The 17,429-nt window shown below is 54.8% G+C and overlaps 2 protein-coding genes across 15 annotated transcripts; one reads left to right on the forward strand and one right to left on the reverse strand.

Moving 5' to 3' along the window:
* TRIM46 (tripartite motif containing 46) lies at positions 1–10,751 on the reverse strand. Of its 12 annotated transcripts, XM_077995808.1 has the most exons (12): positions 10,569–10,751; positions 9,592–9,600; positions 9,319–9,395; positions 8,947–9,208; positions 8,363–8,706; positions 7,523–7,666; positions 7,314–7,409; positions 6,348–6,601; positions 5,992–6,113; positions 4,671–4,973; positions 2,498–2,795; positions 1–1,158 (listed from the first exon to the last, which is right to left on the reverse strand). In XM_077995808.1, exons 1-12 carry the CDS (start codon positions 10,633–10,635, stop codon positions 765–767), a joined length of 2,370 nt encoding a protein of 789 aa, XP_077851934.1. In that variant the 5' UTR covers positions 10,636–10,751; the 3' UTR covers positions 1–764. The 12 variants fall into 12 exon arrangements, 11 of the variants coding, with proteins under 11 accessions (XP_077851934.1, XP_077851967.1, XP_028701678.1 ...); XM_077995841.1 differs by lacking the exons at positions 9,319–9,395; positions 9,592–9,600 and adding an exon at positions 9,962–10,002 and having other exon boundaries at positions 1–678; positions 2,543–2,795; positions 10,573–10,751; XM_028845845.2 differs by lacking the exons at positions 9,319–9,395; positions 9,592–9,600 and adding an exon at positions 9,962–10,002 and having other exon boundaries at positions 10,573–10,751.
* On the forward strand, positions 8,218–15,864 carry KRTCAP2 (keratinocyte associated protein 2). 3 transcript variants are annotated; one of them, XM_077944920.1, is made up of 6 exons: positions 8,218–8,241; positions 8,576–8,692; positions 11,716–11,870; positions 11,980–12,043; positions 15,405–15,471; positions 15,714–15,864. In XM_077944920.1, the coding sequence occupies exons 3-6, from the start codon at positions 11,778–11,780 to the stop codon at positions 15,832–15,834; spliced, it is 345 nt and encodes a 114-aa protein (XP_077801046.1). In that variant the 5' UTR covers positions 8,218–8,241; positions 8,576–8,692; positions 11,716–11,777; the 3' UTR covers positions 15,835–15,864. The 3 variants fall into 3 exon arrangements, with proteins under 3 accessions (XP_077801046.1, XP_077801048.1, XP_014966751.2); XM_077944922.1 differs by lacking the exon at positions 8,218–8,241 and having other exon boundaries at positions 8,552–8,692; XM_015111265.3 differs by lacking the exons at positions 8,218–8,241; positions 8,576–8,692 and adding an exon at positions 11,335–11,388.
* The last annotated feature ends 1,565 nt before the right edge of the window (positions 15,865–17,429 follow it).

Genomic DNA, 17,429 nt, shown 5'->3' on the forward strand with positions numbered 1-17,429 from the left:
TGTGCCTGGCATCACAGTTTATTATTTATAAACCATGACAATAACAGCTGTTGCTCAGCACAGGCCTAGCAGAGCCCACTGCAGGAGGACAGCAGTGGGCACCAGAGGCCTTGCCTGGCCGAACCCAATGGGAACACCCAGACTCAGCTGGGTCCCCAAGGGAGACTTGGCACATTGGCGTGGGTGCGGGACAGGTAAAAGCATGCAAGAGGGAGAAGAGGGACGTAAGGGGCATGCGGCTGCAGGGGGTCGGGACCCAAATAAATAAAGCAGGATGACAGGGTCCCCTTCCCGTCACCAGGAGTGCCTGGACAGCTTCCAGCCCCAAAGCCTGCCTGTCCCAAGGCTGTAGTTCAGCATCAACAGGGCAGGGAGCTTGGCAGGGCAAGGGCAGAGCTGGAGATCATGCCCAGTGTTTCAGGTGCCCGGCCCAATCAGCCTGGGGAGCACAGGACAGGGATGGAGAAGGGGCTCTCTCCATAGCTTGGGTAACATGCCAAAGGCAGGTCATAGGGCAGACTCAGTGGGGGTGGGGGCCTGGCTAACAGGCAATGGAGAGAACGGGGGCCATCCAGAGAGATGGGCAGAAGAGAGCCCCTGGGTCAAGAGAAAACCGTGAGAAGACACAGACACGGGAGAAGGGGCAGGGCCACATGGTAGGAGAGTTTGGGGGAGAAGCTTCCAGGGGGTAACAACCCGGCGCCAAGAGGTTTGGGGGCCAGGGCCCAGGAGGACCCCAGGTCTGCATGAGGGACCTGGAAGGCTCAGTCCAGCTTGGCGAAGCCCCCAATGGTGACTTTCCTCTCAGGCTTAGTGCCCACTGGTTCCTGGAGCTGTACTGCGCCACCCCCAATGAAGCAAAAGGCAGGGCACACAGGCCCTGAGCAGTCCAGGGGGCACTCCAAGAGCCCACGGAAGGACACAGCATCCAGGAAGGAAACCCGGCCCCGCTCGTAGTCCAGGCAGATGCCCAGGCGAGGCGGCAGGGGCACTGTGCAGCCCGCTGCGGGGCCGTCCCTCCCCGTCAGCCCTGCGTTTGAGCTTGCCCCCGACCCCAGCAGGATCTTCCCCATGCCAATGGTTAGGAAAGCAAAGGGCGGCGACGCCTCCACTGTGGCATCCTCGGCACCGCTGTCGTGCCCGCTGTCCGGGTCGTACCTGCAGAAGCGGGTGTTGGGGATGAGATTGTTGAGGGATGGAGTGACAGATGAGGTACCAGAGGGAGACGCTGGAAGGATGGAATGTTGAGGAGCAAGAGGTAGAAGGGATGGATTTTGGGTGTTGAGAAGAAAACGCTGAAGAGGCAGGTTGGAGTATAGGGTCAGGGGTTTGGGTTTGGTGGAAAGAGAGCACTGAGAGGAAAGCACATTGGCAAGAGGTGCTAGGGGGATGGGAAAGACATAGCATTGGTATAGCACGTGGAAAGGCGTCAAGAAAAATGGTATTGGGGAAATCATGCTGGAGAGATGGTTCTGAGGATGAGAGGACGTTGGAAGAATCCGAAATTAGTGACTAAGAAGAGAAAGGTTGTTGGGAAGGTGGGTGTCGGGAGAGAGATGAGGGTGGATTGGTGTCACAAATGAACGGTGTTAGAGGGATGCGGGGTTGGGGACAATGGGGTTTAGGAGGGGATTTGTGTTGGGGAGAAAGCATTTTGAAGAAATAAGGTGTTGGGGGACAGAGTGCCGGGGAGAAGGCTTAGGATGAAAAGCATTAGTGGGAGAGTTTTAAATAGGGAGTTGGGGAGAGGAGGGTTATGGAGGTGAGATGTTTAAGGGAAGATTTTTTTTTTTTTTTTTTTGGAAGGAGTTTTGCTCTTGTCACGCAGGCTGGATGGTGTGCAATGACACAATCTTGGCTCACCGCAACCTCCACCTCCCGGGTTCAAGTGATTCTCCTGCCTCAGCCTCGCGAGTAGCTGCGGTTACAGGCATGTGCCACCACACTCAGCTAATTTTTTTGTATTTTTAGTAGAGATAGGGTTTCTCCATGTTGGTCAAGCTGGTCTTGAACTCTCGACCTCCAGTGATTTGCCTGCCTCGGCCTCCCAAAGTGCTGGGTTTATAGGCGTGAGCCACTGTGCCCAGCTAAGGGAAGAATTTTAAGATATGGGTGAAGGAGGTCTTGGAGAGCAAAGGTTTTATGGAGAAGGGATGTTGGAAATGGAGTGTTAGGAAGAAAGGATACAGATGCTTGGAGAGATGGTGTATTGGTCCAGAGTGGCAGATGGTTGGAAGGAAGCAGAGATGGCTCCCTCTTCTATCATCCCTTTCCCTGACCACACACCACGCTCTGAAAATCAGTCCTCAAAAGCCCTTTTGCTGAGCCCATGCCTCTCCTGGCCACAGGCCTCCCAGCCTGGCTTCCATGCTCCTACTACTTCCTCCTAATCCCCTCCCATCCCACCCTAGCAAGTCTGTGCTCCGCTTGCCACCCCTTCCGTGCCCCTCACTTCCACCAGGACCCCCATACTCCATCCCTTCCAGAGGGGTCTGACCTGGGGCTGATCACATCGGGGGCACCCTGGAAACTTTCTTGAAGCTTGCTCTCCAGCCCGACGCCCACCTTGACCAAGTAGGAGGCTGGGTCTACGGCGCAGGCCCAGTAGCTGCGGCCCTGGGTCACAGCCACGTCGCCCAGGACCACATCCACACTCAGGTGGCAGCCGGTCAGCAGCCGGTCAGCAGCCAGCAGCAGGGGCAGCCCTGGAACACTCCGTACTGCTCGCTGGTCCTTGCTGATGGCCAGCCGCTCTCGGCTTGCACCCCAGCGGCCGTCGAGGAAGAAGTGCAGGACTGGAAGGAGGGAGAGGGTTGAGATGGAGGAACAACTTCAGGGACAAACACTGGCACTGGGGGCTGTGAGACTGCAGAACAGGGAACGCATTGCAAGGGAGTTCAGTCACCAGGAACAGGCAGGGGGTTCAAGAGAACAGGACATGGGAAACCGGAAAGGGAGGCATGAGGAAAAAAGAAGGGGGCATTCCAAATGGGCATGGAACCCCAGAGAGTTTCTGTGATGACAGTGGGCACAGAAGCCAGTGCTCTGGACCTGGCTGACTCATGGGGTTTCCTCCAACCCCTTACTTGTGGCCAGCCCCATGGACAGTTCCCACTATTCTGTTCTACCTGGTGACATTCCCATCATCATCAATCTATGCCTTCCAGCCCATACTCTGGGTTCACACCTGGCCCTTATACCCAGTCCCTACTTGGGTGGCAAGGCTTCCCTCTCATGCCCACACCCTGGAGTTCAAACTATTTTCTAGTCACTTTAGTAACATTCTTGAGCCCTAACCATGAGCCAGACATTGTACTCAGACTCCCATGCATCGTCTCACACCAGCTGAATTCTTGTAACCCTATGAGGTAAGCATTATCATTTTTTAAAAATAATTTCTTTTTGACACGGAGTCTCACACTGTTCCCCAGGCTGGAGTGCAGTGGCACAATCTCAGCTTACTGCAACCTCCGCCTTCCAGCTTCAAGCGATTCTCCTGCCTCAGCCTCCCAAGTAGCCACCACGCCCAGCTAATTATTTTTATTTTTAGTAGAGACGGGGTTTCACTATGTTGGCCAGGCTGGTCTTGAACGCCTGACCTTGTGATCCACCCGCCTCGGTCTCCCAAAGTGCTTGGATTACAGGCGTAAGGCACTGTGCCCGGCCAAAAATAAATTTTTTTAACGTATTTTATTGATTTATTGATTGAGACAGAGTTTCACTCTTGTTGCCCAGGCTGGAGTGCAATGGCACGATCTCGGCTCACCACAACTTCCGCCTCCCAGGTTCAAGTGATTCTCCTGCCTCAGCCTCCCAAGTAGCTGGGATCACAGGCATGTGCCACCACACCTGGCTACTTTTATATTTTTAGTAGGTTTCTCCATGTTGGTCAGGTTGGTCTCAAACTCCCAACCTCAGGTGATTCACCTGCCTTGGCCTCCCAAAATGCCAGGATTACAAGTGTGAGCCACCTCGCCTGGCCTTTATTTATTTATTTATTTTTTCTGAGACGGCGGAGTCTTCCTCTGTCGTCCAGGCTGGAGTGCAGTGGCGCAATCTCGGCTCACTGCAACCTCCGCCTCCCGGGTTCAAGCGATTCTCTTGCCTAAGCCTCCCGAGTAGCTGGGATTGTAGACATGCACCACCACGCCTGGCTAATTTTTGTATTTCTAGTAGAGACGGGGTTTCACCATGTTGGCCAGGCTGGCCTCGAACTCTTGACCTTGTGATCTGCCCGCCTCGGCCTCCCAATGTGCTGGGATTCCAGGTGTGAGCTACCTTGCCTGGCCTATTTATTTTTTTAGAGATCAGGTCTTGCTATGTTGGCCAGGTTGGTCTTGAACTCCTGGCCTCAAGCAATCCTCCCTCCTTGGCTTCCCAAAGTGCTTGGATTACAGGTATGAGCCACTGCACCTGGCTAGTATTATCATTATTCCTACAGAAAAGGACTCTGAAGTTCAGAGAGAGTGCAAAACTTGCCAGAAGCCACTCACACAGTTGGCAAGAGGTAGAGCTGGGATTTGAACCCAAGCAGTCTAGCTCCAAAGTTAGTGGGTGTGAGACCTACTATGTTATGTGGCCTCTCTAGCGACCACCCGAACCAACCGTCAGGGCCTGGGCCCTGGCATACCCCATGCCCTTTGCATGACCACCTGTGCCTGCTCACTCACCAGGTGCTGGGGGCGTGTGCAAGTGCACATCTTCACTGTACTCGCCGTAGCCGGCCTTGTTGCAGCCGCGGACGCGCAACACATACACAGAGCCCGTGTCGGGGTTCTCGAGCAGGGCACTGGTGCCCCTCACCTCCTCCCGCCGCTGCCAGCGGGTGGGGCCCGGCTGGGCAGGCACATCCGTGCGCCGGAACTCAACGGTATAGTGCCAGGCAGGTGGTGAGTGGGGTGGCAGCCGCCAGCACAGGAAGATCTGATCATAGGCAAAGGTGCGCTGGGTGTCAATGACGGGGGCCTCAGGCACTGTTGGAAGAGACAGCGGGGGTCAGTCAGGGCCTGGCCACTGGCCTGGCATGGAGGACAGGGACAGGCAGGAAAAGGGAAAGCAGCGGGAGCCGGGGGGGTGAGTGTGGGTGAGAGGGAGCTGGGGAAGGGCTCATCTCGGGACTGGGCACAGGAGAGGCAGGGCAGGGCCCAAAAGAGAACGAGGCTGGAAAGTGCTGGGCTGGGGGTGAGGACACCTGTGTGCTAGTCCTGGGCTGCTGCTACCTCACTCTGGCCTGGAATAAGTCACTTCCCCTTTCTGGGCCTCAGTTTCCTCCCCTGTCAAATAAGGGTATCAGATCAGGTAAGTTCTGGGGGTCCTTGCAGCTCAGACATTGTATGAGTTAAGAAGAGCCCCAGGGAGGGGCAGGCAAAGGCCACTGGAGCCCACAGGCAAGAGGGCACCGAGCAGGAAGGAAGAGGACCAGGCTCAGAAGAGAGATGCAGGAGGCAGCGAGGTGGAAAGTGGGGACAACAGAGGGACAGCAAAAGCTGAGGGCAGGGGTTGGAGGTCAAGGGAAAGGAAGTGCAAGGCCAGAGGGCAAGGGTCACAAGGACAAAAGGTCAGAAGGGCCAGGATTACGCAAGCGCCTGAAGAAGGCAGAAGAGAGACAGGGCATTGGTTCAGTGGGAGGACCACGAGGTCGGGGCAAGGCAGGAAAGAGAAGGAAGCAATGAGTGGTTGGCCGAGATGTGTGGGAGCAGCGGGGTGGGAAGGGGGCCCGGCGGCGGGCAGGGCCCCCGGGGCAGGGCCGCTGACTTGCCTGGGGTGCTCCGGAGCAGAGTCCGCGGTGGCCACAGCCTACAAACAAAGAGAGGGAGAAGCAGCGCTGAGCGCGGTAGGACGGTGTGGCAGGGTGGGCTGGGTGGGAGGAATGGCTGGCCAGGCCGGGCAGGAGGCCGGGGAGGTCCCCGGTGGGCACTGCCCCCCGGGCCCGCTGCTGGGGAGGAAGGGAAGAAGGCTCTGGTTGGGCATGGGGCCTGGCCATCTCCTTACCTCGCAGGAAGTTAAGCTCTGTCAGCAGCTTCATCTCACGTCCCACGTCGAGTTGGCAATGGCGGAAGGAGGAGCTGGCAGCTGGCCGGAACGTCTGGAGGGCTTCAGTAGCTCGGGCAATCCTGGGATGGGGGCAAGAAAAGGTCAGGCACTGCCATCTGGGCAGCCACCCTTCCCCTCAATTCTCTTGCCTGCCCCTAGAGCCTTGGGAACTGCTTTGAGAGCTGGTATCAGTTTGGCCTCATGAAAATCCTCAGAACCCCAGTTCTCCACCTGGAAGTACTGTAGACATTGTCCTAGATGTTGGTCACACCCATGATGTCCCTGCCCCCCTAGGATCCCATGCCCCTGAGTACCTGTTGTGCAGCTGCTTGGCGGCTTGCACAAAGCAAGGCTGGTCTGTTTCCTTAAGTACTTCCTGGGCATAGCCCACCAGACCTGAGCCATCCAGTAGGCTCCGGTGCTCCTGAATCTGGGCGCTGAGACGGGCCAGCCGCTCCTGCTGGCATTCTTCAATGGCCTGAAGCAGTGATGCCCGCTTCTCCTCCAGCACAGCCCCCAGCCCCCGCACCAGCTGTGACACCTCCTCCTTGGCCTGCTGACCACTCACCTGCCCAGGGAGCAACACCCAAAGGATGCATGACTTACTATCTTCTTTTTGGAGGCAGCACTTGTGCTGGCCTCTTTGGACACCACAGCATGGCTAAGGTTACAAGGGATCTGGGGAAATCCTGCTCACCCATTCCTACAGGGCCTGGGCTCATGGTTGCAAAGGGACCTCTAGATGGACTCAACTCCAGGTCATTTATGCCAACCTTCCTGGATCCCCACATCATAATCCCTGCCCCTTAGTGACTCATCCAAATGAACAAGACCATGCCTACCCTAATGTCCACTTTGACTGCACTAATTAATGTCCACTGGCATCTATGCCATCCTTAGTTGTCCATCCTCATATCAGCCAGCTCAATCAACCTGGCAGAAGGTATCAGTCATCACCTCACTCTAGTACTGGGGATGTGTGCCATCTTTGGTAGGCACTTGAGCCTGAGAGCATCTGAGCTATGCATAGGGTTTTTTGAGCGACGTGTGTGGGGTTTTTCGAGCTCTCTCCTGAGCTATAGCCACCCTGCTCCCCCTGCAGCCCAGGTACAGCCTGGCCTGGGGCACTGGTGTTCCTGCAAACCTGGTTTAACCAGAACCTGGACACCTCACGGGCTTCCTGAGCTAGCAACGAGATGATTGGGTCATGACCACCCACACCCCCTTCCTGCCCCTACTCCCAGGCAGGGCCCAGGGCCCACCTCCGTGCCCTCCCTCACCTCGGTGTGCCTCACGGCCTCCTCCAGCTCACAGATCTGGGTCTGTACCGTGTCCTGGTTTCCCAGGATGTATGTCAGGCTCTTTGTCAGCTTGTCCTGAGGGGGAAGAAAGAGGTGGGCATCATGCCCAGCTCTGCAGAAGCCAGCAGTTGGGAGGAGGTGCAAGAGAGTGTGAGTTAGCACTAGGGTTGGATAAGGGGGGTCCTTACCTTGAGGGCCTGGTAGGCACTGAGCACTGGTGTGATCTTGTGCCCGCTGTGGGTGCGCCGCACCCGGCAGAGTTGACATACCAGTCGTTGGCATGTCTTGCAGTAGTGGGTCACCTCTTCCTTGTGGTCTGGGCACATAAGACCCTAGGGACACAAAGAACAATGTGATGGTCAGACAATGGTGTGGGTAAGGGTACTATGCTACCACTACAGCAGTTTGGTGCCCTCCCTCCACTGGCAAGATGGGAGTGGAGACACCCAGACACCCGCTGGTGGTGCTCCACAGTGCCACCTGGTGGTACATACTGGCATCAAAGAGAGCCTTTCCTGCAGTTTCCGGGCGGTGCCCATTTCACCAGCATTGCACCTCCTTTCATCTCTCTCATTGGGATATGTGGTAGTAACAGTAATAATGATGCCAATTAATCTTAGCCTGATAGTTAATAATTAACCTTGTCCATCTTGTTTACTGCTGTATCTCCAACACCTAGAATAGCCCCGTGCACATAGGTGCTCATTAAATATTTGTTCAGTGAGTGAATGCACACAGACCTTTTCAGTGTGCAGATAGTGAACAAACATTATCTCACACCCTCCTCTCAGCAACCCTTTAGGTATGGACATTGCAGGGCAGATACTACAATCCCCCTGTAGTAAATGAGATGGAGGCCCGAAGTTGTTGAATGATTTGTCCAGTGACTTTGTTACAGATAACAGAGGTAAGTGCTTAGCATTGAAAAATCCTTCCCACTTCCTTTTGGAAACCCACAATGCCAGGCACCCCCACCCACCTGCAGCAGCATGTCCCTCCCTCCCCAGGGCTTGGAAGGGCTGGCTCACCTTGGGGCGGAAGGAGAGGGTGGGCAGGGTGGGCTCATGCTGGGCCTTCTGGGTGCCCCAGGGGTGGAAGAGCTTGAAGCACTCATTGCAGAAGGTGGCGCGGCACTCTGTGCAGCCCTTGGTGGCCTCTAGTGGTGGCGGCTTGCACAACTGGCACAGGATGGCGCCTCCCACACTCACACTCTGGCGGTACCGCTCCACCACACGTTCCAGGGTCAGGTTCCGGAAAAGCCCTGCCAGACCCCGCTCCCCAAGCTCCACATCACCTTGGCATGCTGGACACGGGAACATGATCACCTGGGGGTGCAAAGCACCTCGCTTCCTCCCAGGGTATGTCCCAAAGCCTGTGGGTGAACCAGGGAGGTAGAGGACGTGAGAGTTACAGCTGGCTGGATGTGGGGAAGCCTGTTCAATTAAATTAGATTTTCATTGTGCCAGAGCTCAGCTCTCATTAGAGCCTGCGTAAGCAGTATCTCCACCCCCTAGAAAGACAGACAGATGCCCCTGACCAGTGATGGACTTCTTCCATCTTCCTGATGAATAGCTCAGCGTTCCCATCCCCACCCTACAGGCCCCAGTCCCACCTGACTTAAGCAGTCGGTCCAGGCGGTCTGGCTTGGGGAGAGTTCTGCGGGAGAGGCGGGGGCTGCGGGTGGAAGGGGTGGAGGCAGGAGAGGTGGGCTCAGAGCTGGGGTCCCCACCATGTCCTATGTAGCCCTGCTGGCCCAAGACCTCCCGAGCACAGGCCTGGCACACGTTGTGGGTACAGGGCAGCACCAGTGGCTGCTTGTACATCTCTTGACACACTGGGCACAGCAGTTCCTTCTCCATGTTCTTCATGCTGGTCTGTGGAGGGACCAGGAGGCTAGGTCAGCGCTTGGACACCTAGGCATACCTCAGCAGCCCCTTGGCTGCCCTTGGATACCCTAGGGGTCTGAGGAAGGAGCAAGACAAGCTATCTGTAGCTTTTCCCCAGCACCTGCCTTGGGCTGGTTCACAGACCTTCCCAGACCTCTGTCCCTTGCTTCTTTCCCTGCGGCAGAGCTAAAGGCCCAGAGGAGGGACGGTTGAAGCTTGTGCCTGCTCCAGCCTCAAGCCCAATCCCCATTTCTCCAGCTGCAGCAGCCCCAGCTGGCAGCCCCCTCACCTGCCTCCATCCCCCATCTGTGGGCAGCTTGCCCCTGGCATTTTTCTCAAGGACACCGCCCATTCTGCAGCTCCATGCAGACCCCCACTCCCTTCTCTAGCAGCACCCCCATGCCGTGATTCCCGATAGTCAGGCGAAGCTGGCACTCCATCCTGCTCGCTCCATACGTCCTCCTGCCGCGGCTCCGGCCTGCGGCCACTCCAGCCTCCATTCCCCATCCTTCACTTCCCCATCGTTCTCCTCCAATCCCTCTTACCAACCCATTCCCCTTCGCTCCCATCAGGCCCTCCCGCCCTCTCCTGCAGCGCAACCCGGTCAGCGGCACCCCCTTCTCCGAGCTAGTGGGAGAATCAAGAGCCCCGCCTACTCGCCCCCTCCCCACCGGAAGTCCCCTCCCCCTCTTGGTGGCGAGAGTGGGGGTCCTCAGGCTATGCCCCACCCCCACACCTCACCTTGGTCCCTCTCTTCGCAGCCATCCCGGTCAGGGGCGCAGCTGACACAAAGGAGGGAGGGACAAGGAGGGGGGGAGGAAGTGGTGGGGGGGAACACGGTTGGCACCGCCCCTGGGAGAGCCGGGCAAGGGTTGCCATGACAACCGCAGGCTCGGAAGCAGCCCTGAGTGGGGGTGCGTGGGGTGGGGTCTTGGGGAGGGGTCCAAATTGGGAACTGCACTGTGGGGCGGCTCCTACATCATCCCCCACCTGTCCTCAGTTTTCTTGGAAAATATCCAAGCTCACACTTCCCCTCCTCATAACAGCGCCTTTCCCCTGAAGCCCCAGCCCCGGTGCACTGCTGGAGGCCACCCCAGCCCACCCGCTGCGTCTGGGCTGCTCCTAGCTCCTCCTCACGCCCCAGCACACCGACGCCTTCAAGGCACTCACCTCCGGGCTGCTCCCGGGATTACCCTCTCATACCTGCATCCCGACCCTCCCAGCCGTTTCTGCCATCGCTAGTCCCCTGTCTACATCCCAGCATCTTCCTGGATCCCCACCTGTTCCAGGTCCCAGCTTGCCACAGAACCCTATACGCCCCCTCCCCTTCCCTCGACCCCACCTTAACTCACACTGATGCGGACCAGTGCGTCCATGATGGAAGTGAAGGTCTGCATATCCTCACCCTCTGCCATGGCCCTACCGTGCCCGCCCGCCCCTGGGTGCCCGATCCCGGCTGCGGCTGCGAACCCTGGGCTTAATGCAGGAGCCCAGTGGGGGTGTGAGGAGGGCTGGGGGGTGAGGTGTCACTGCGCATGCTCCAGGGACCAGCCTCGAACAGCGCCCGTCGGGGTAGGGGGTGGGAAATAGTTCTCCCCACGTGGTTCTCGAAAGCCGGTCGGGGGGTTGGGGAATATGGAAAGGTATTTGAGGGGGGAGCCATTTCTTATATTCTCGTTTTTCATTGGCTCCTAATTTTACTCATATAAAGCGGGGGATTAGTTTCGGAGGAAAATGGGTTCCTGATTGAGAGCACTAAATTTTGGGTTGAGAGATGTTGAGGCAATGGTCATGGGGCAGGGAGGTTTGAGGAACGTGCACTAGAGATGACAGAAATGGCAAAGAAGACAGAGATGGGATAGATGCCACAGGCACGGGCCCAATGACTTAAAGAGATAAGTGCAGCTTGTACAGAGTGGCAGCAGACGCACCAGGTATGAGGAAAGCCTGGGGACCAGGGCGGTGGCCGAGGATGCCCCCTCGACGCATTATTTCCTCCCTGTCGCAAGAGGGCGCTGCGTCCAGGCACTGAGAGGACGAAAGAGGAGAACGCGGGGAGCAGCAAGTCCGCGTTAAGCGCTAACGCATGCGCATAGCTAACCGCACCCGCCTCAGCTTCCCTTTCTTGGCCAGAGGCGCCGGTTGGACTCACGGGAGGGGCATGATGGGTAACGGGACTGGTGGGGTCCCCAGGAAGTGCTAGAGGGGGTCGGGGTTTGGGTGGAAAAGCTTTCCTTGTCCTCTCCTGGCAGAGCTGACGTGTCCTGGGTTCCACCGGGAGCGGGCATTTCCACTGGACGGGAGGGTTCGGGGTGTCCGGGGCTGGGGAATACCTAGGGGTTGCCGCGCGGTGTGGGGAGTTGGGGCATGTGGCTGCAGTCCCGGGAGTTCTTGGAGGGGTCGGCCCACCGAGCTTCTGGACCGGCCGATCTGCCCGTAGCTTGCCGGAGGGAGGGCGGAGCCTGACTCTCCGTCCCTTCTCCCATCCCCTCTAGTGGTAGGTACAGGCACCTCGCTGGCGCTTTCCTCCCTCCTGTCCCTGCTGCTCTTCGCTGGGATGCAGATGTACAGCCGTCAGCTGGCCTCCACCGAGTGGCTCACCATCCAGGGCGGCCTGCTTGGCTCGGGTCTCTTCGTGTTCTCGCTCACTGTATCCTCCCTGCGGTTGGAGGGGGCGGGCCACGTAGGCATGTGCCCTTCCCCTTCCCCACACAGCTCTGCCCCAGTTGCACGCCCTACTCCTTAACTCCCTCAACCAGGCCTTCAATAATCTGGAGAATCTTGTTTTTGGCAAAGGATTCCAAGCAAAGATCTTCCCTGAGAGTAAGTGAATATTGGAGCTTGAGTGTTTGAACTTTCTCCTCTTTTTTTTTTTTTTTTTTTTTGAGACGGAGTCTTGCTCTGTCGCCCAGGCTGGAGTGCAGTGGCCGGATCTCAGCTCACCGCAAGCTCCGCCTCCCGGGTTCAAGCCATTCTCCTGCCTCAGCTTCCCGAGTAGCTGGGACTACAGGCGCCCGCCACCTCGCCCGGCTAGTTTTTTGTATTTTTTAGTAGAGACGGGGTTTCACCGTGTTAGGCAGGATGGTCTCGATCTCCTGACGTTGTGATCCACCCGTCTCGGCCTCCCAAAGTGCTGGGATTACAGGCTTGAGCTACCGCGCCCGGCAAACTTTCTCCTCTTTAACCTCCTGAAACATGATATTGAATTTCCAGATGCTTAGGTGTTAAAGGTTGTTAAGGAGAAATAGATTTACTAAAGCTGTCTGAAAACAGATGACGCTTTTCGATTCTGCATCTTGTATAGCTCCTGGAGTTGGAGCTGGAAGAGAAAGCCTTTGAAAGCAAGAAACTTTGGTACCTTCTGGCCAGCTCCCAGGGAAGGTTTGAGGGGAATAGGCAAATTTCGGCTGATGTTTTGCATCTATTCGCTGGGAGGTGGTCCTTGGTCCCACCAGAAGCAGCAGTAGGACCAAATTCACTGTGGAGTTCTGATGTGAAATTGACTCAGTATTAGAGAATTCTACTTATTCGAGGAGATTGTGAAGAGCCTAAATACTAGAGGCACCAAATTTCCACGGCAGCAGGAATCCTGACCAAATCAGAATGACTGTTAGATTATTTCCTGTTTGGAATAATTCTTGTTCAATTGCTCATGTAATCAAGAATTGATTCAGTTATTTGGCCGGGCGCGGTGGCTCAAGCCTGTAATCCCAGCGCTTTGGGAGGCCAAGACGGGCGGATCACGAGGTCAGGAGATCGAGACCATCCTGGCTAACATAGTGAAACCCCGTCTCTACTAAAAAAATACAAAAAAACTAGCCGGGCGAGGTGGCAGGCGCCTGTAGTCCCAGCTACTCGAGAGGCTGAGGCAGGAGAATGGCGTGAACCGGGGAGGCGGAGCTTGCAGTGAGCCGAGATCCCGCCACTGCACCCCAGCCTGGGCGACAGAGCAAGGCTCCGTCTCAAAAAAAAAAAAAAAAAAAAAAAGAATTGATTCAGTTATTTATGGAGAATTAAGTTTATAAAGCAAATTAAGCATCACGACCAGATTACTTAAGGAATGCCACGTGCTCATAAATTCACAGCAGATGCAATCTCATGTAAAACCTTCATCTGGCAAAACAAAGATCTATCACAGTTGCCCTTAATCTTTTCTTTTTTTTGAGACAAGGTTTTACTCTGTCACCCAGGCTGGAGTGCAGTGATGTGATCATGGCTCACTGCAGTCTTGACCTGGACTCAAGCAATCTTCCCACCTCAGTCTTACCTCTTACCAGTAGCTGGGACTACCAGTGAGTGAGTGCCACCATACCCAGCTACTGTTTTAAGTTTTTGTAGAGATGGGTTTCACCATATTGCCCAGGCTGGTCTCGAACTCCTGGGCTCAAGTGATCCTCCTGTTTCAGCCTCCCAGAGTGCTGGAATTACAGGTGTGAGCCACTGGGCCTGGCTGCCCTCATTTCTTTGCCCCACTCTAGGACTTGCTTTCTCCGCATAGCCCTTTCGCAGGCTTCAGAGTTCCTTCCATCCAGTAGCCCTGGGACTTCTCTCTGTTAGATTTTGTTTCTTTCCATATGTATTATCTTCACTTGCTTCTTTTTTTTTTTTTTTTTTTTGAGATGGAGTCTCGCTCTGTCACCTATGCTAGAGTACAGTGGTGTGAACTCAGCTCACTGCAGCCTTTGCCTCCTGGGTTCAAGCGATTCTCCCGCCTCAGCCTGCCGAGTAGCTGGGATTACAGGCATGCGCCACCATACCTGGCTAATTTTTGTATTTTTGATAGAGACAGGGTTTCACCATGTTGGTCAGACTGGTCTTGAACTCCTGACAACAGGTGATCCACCCACCTCGGCCTCCCAAAGTGCTGGGATTACAGGTGTGAGCCACCGTGCCCGGCTTTTCAGTTGCTTCTGAAAGAAACCGTTGGCTGGGTGGGATGACACGTGCCTGTAATCCTAGCACTTTGGGAGGTGGAGGCTGGCAGAAGTGCTTGGGCCCAGGAATTCAAGACCAGCCTGGGCAACAGAGAGAGACCCTGTCTCTACAAAAAGTACAAAAATTAGCTGGGCATGGTGGTGCGCACCTATAGTCCCAGGTACTTGGGAAGCTGAGGTGGGAGGATCGCTTGAGCCCAGGAGGTCAAGGCTGCAGTGAGCTGAAACTGCACCACTGCACTCCAACCTGGGCGAGAGAGTGAGATTCTGCCTCAAAAATTAAAAAAAAAAAGAAAAAGATGCCATTGTGGTGGGGCAAAGCTCTTGGCCCACTTCGCCTTCTCTGCCCTCTCCACTTGGGCAGGTGCAGCCCTGTGTGTCCTTGCTTTTGTCCTCTCATCTTCTCTCCCATCATATTCCAGGTAACCTAAAATCATTTCCTGCCCCCATGAACAAGTGAATCCAAGCACTCTGCCCTCCAACCTGTGTCCAGGGAGCAAGGCCCTCAACTTCCACCACCGGTCACCCAGCTTAATGAATTGATTCTCATTGTCTGGCTTCTGTCGGAAAGGGCTTAACTGGGTTCCCCAAATGGGAACACATCTTGCCCTTCAGACTCTGTTGTCCATCACCTTTCCTTTTCCCTTTTATGGGAGGAAAGCCAGGATAGGGAAGTTACATGAGATTTGGGGCAGAGCTGATTAAAAAAAAAAAGCATACATCTACATCCATGTTTTTTTTTTTTTTTCTTTGAGACAGGGTCTCACTCTGTTGCTCAGGCTGGAGTGCAGTGGTGCAATCATAGCTCACTGCAGCTTTGAACTTCCTGGCTCAAGGGTTCCTCCCACCTCGGCCTCCTGAGTAGCTGGGACTACAGGCATGTGTACCAGTGTACTACCATGCCTGGCTAATTTTTTTTTAATTCAATTTTTTTTTTTTTTTTTTTTTTTTTAAGAGATGGGTCTCACTTTGTTGTTCAGGCTGGTCTCAAACTCCTGGCTCAAGTGATCTGCCCACCTCAGCCTCCCAAAGTGTTGGGATTCTAGGTGTGAGTCACCGCACTCAACCTCCTACCTCCATGTTCTGGATATCATTAAGGTCATCTGAATCCTCCTGCTGTTGTCATGCATACCCTTCTAAGCAGGTTCCCCAGGATTCAGAGAGACCCGGATTTCTCCTGGACTCCATGTGCGGATGCGTAATATTTCCATTCTGACCGTTGCCCTCCTTGTTTCTTCTTGCCTCCCTAGTTCTCCTGTGCCTCCTGTTGGCTCTCTTTGCATCTGGTCTCATCCACCGAGTCTGTGTCACCACCTGGTATGTTCCTGACAGCTGGGTAAGGGGTGTAGCATTCTGTTCTTTGGCACTGGATCCTGCTCTGATGGTGCCAGACTTTTTCCTTCCACAGCTACCTCTCCCTCTGTTCTCCCTCTTTTGTCCTTCCCCATTTTCCTAAACTTGAACTTGGATTCTTTTCCTGATGCTAGTATCTTCCCTAGAAGGCACCGGGCTGGCAGCATGCTCACTGGTGCCATGACCTTTCTGTCTTCACCATATAGCTTCATCTTCTCCATGGTTGGTCTGTACTACATCAACAAGATCTCCTCCACCCTGTACCAGGCAGCAGCTCCAGTCCTCACACCAGCCAAGGTCACAGGCAAGAGCAAGAAGAGAAATTGACCCTGAATGTTCAATAAAGTAGATTCTTTGTAGCTCTGTGAGTTGTGATATGTTGTGGACCTCATCTACCAGTGCCCAGCTTAGGTGTACAGAATGTTGAGACATTTGGGCACCTTCTGTTTTCAGACCTTGGGAATGGTGAGGCTTTCCTTACTCCCACATTCATTTTTACCAATTATCTGTGGAATACCGTCAGTGCTGCTGGAGTGGCATACACTTGTGTGAGTCTCATCATGGAAGAAAAGTGCATGAATGTTCTGCAGTCGTGATCTTTGGGGAAAGGGATAAAGGCTGCAAGGCAGAAGGCCGGCCCGTCAGTACCAGAAGGGATCTTGGAGCAAAAAAGTAAAGGAAGGAAAGGTCCTGTACACCTATACTGTTTCATGGGATTCCACGTGGTATCTTTGCCACTCCAGCTCCCTGCCTTGAGCAAATGAGCCCCCTGCTGCAAGTGCATAGATGGGACCTCTCTCCTGATGCTGTCCCTGGGACCTATCTGTTCTGCTCCAGAAAGAACATATGCCTGTGTTTAGAAAGACTCCCCAGGTGGTCAGCTGCTCCTTGCCTGTTTATTCTGGTGCCTTCATTTTTTTCTCCGTCTTGTAGCCAAGACACTGGGAACTTCCTAAGTTGTAGCGAAGTATATAAAACAATAGGAGCAAGGACATCAACTTCCGAGCCAACCTTGATACAAATGCAGGTGGCTACTTGCACCCTGCCCTGTCTGTGCTCTGTCATGAGGAACAACTCTGTGCAGAGTGCCTGTCCTAGGTGCCCTCCCTTGTGCTGAATGGTGTGGGTTTTAAGGTACACACCTTGTCTTGGTCAGTTTTGTCTTTTCCAGAGCCTGATAATGGACAATAAAGACAGTGGGTTGGGCCAGCCGCGGTGGCTCAAGCCAGAAATCCCAGCACTTTGGGAGGCCGAGGTGGGTGGATCACTTGAGGTCAGGAGTTTGAGACTAACCTGGCCAACATGGGGAACCCCATCTCTACGAAAAATACAAAAATTAGCCAGGTGTGGTGTTGTGTGCCTATAGTCCCAGCTACTTGGGAGGCTGAGGCACCATCTGCGCTTGAACCCAGGAGGTAGAGGTTGCAGTGGGTGGAGATTGTGCCACTGCACTGCAGCCTGAATGTGAGACTCTGTCTCAAAAAAAAAAAAGGTGGGTTGGTTGAATGAAATAACCTGTCCTGACAAACAAAATCCTGTCCATAGGTGCCTGAGTTAGGGAATAAGACCCAGTGAAGGTGAAGAAGTGAGTAGATGAGTTTTGGTCAAGGATTAGAGGCCACCCCACCCCACTCCCATCTTTGGTCAGAACCCTAGATACTTGCCCTTCTGTAACCTGGCCAAGGAGGAAGTGCTAGGCAGTTTATCCAAGACGCCTGCAGGGGGCGCTATGGAATCACGTCTTCCTCCTGGAGGCTAGCGGCACCCTCCCAGACAAGCTAACCCTGAGGGCCGGGAGTGGCATTAGTTGCTGCTGGGTCTGTCAGTGTGGAAGCCAGCCTTCTTGAAAGACTCAAAAGACTGGTCCATTTGGAAAGACTGAATCCTGAATTAAGCCTCTTCTCCCCCTAGGCTGGGATTGG

The sequence above is a fragment of the Macaca mulatta genome, chromosome 1 (assembly GCF_049350105.2).
Source record: "Macaca mulatta isolate MMU2019108-1 chromosome 1, T2T-MMU8v2.0, whole genome shotgun sequence".
NCBI classification, from domain to species: domain Eukaryota; kingdom Metazoa; phylum Chordata; class Mammalia; order Primates; family Cercopithecidae; genus Macaca; species Macaca mulatta.

Excerpts from the sequence above, each read along its gene's own strand:
- KRTCAP2 (XM_015111265.3), top strand. Across the intron at positions 11,871-11,979 it reads TCTTCGTGTTCTCGCTCACT|GCCTTCAATAATCTGGAGAA; the intron begins GTATCCTCCCTG and ends TCCCTCAACCAG. Across the intron at positions 12,044-15,404 it reads AGCAAAGATCTTCCCTGAGA|TTCTCCTGTGCCTCCTGTTG; the intron begins GTAAGTGAATAT and ends TTGCCTCCCTAG.
- TRIM46 (XM_077995808.1), bottom strand. The coding sequence starts at position 10,635 with ATGGCAGAGGGTGAGGATATGCAGACCTTCACTTCCATCATGGACGCA. Across the intron at positions 8,707-8,946 it reads GGACCGACTGCTTAAGTCAG|GCTTTGGGACATACCCTGGG; the intron begins GTGGGACTGGGG and ends GTTCACCCACAG. Across the intron at positions 6,114-6,347 it reads GCCAAGCAGCTGCACAACAG|GATTGCCCGAGCTACTGAAG; the intron begins GTACTCAGGGGC and ends CCCCCATCCCAG.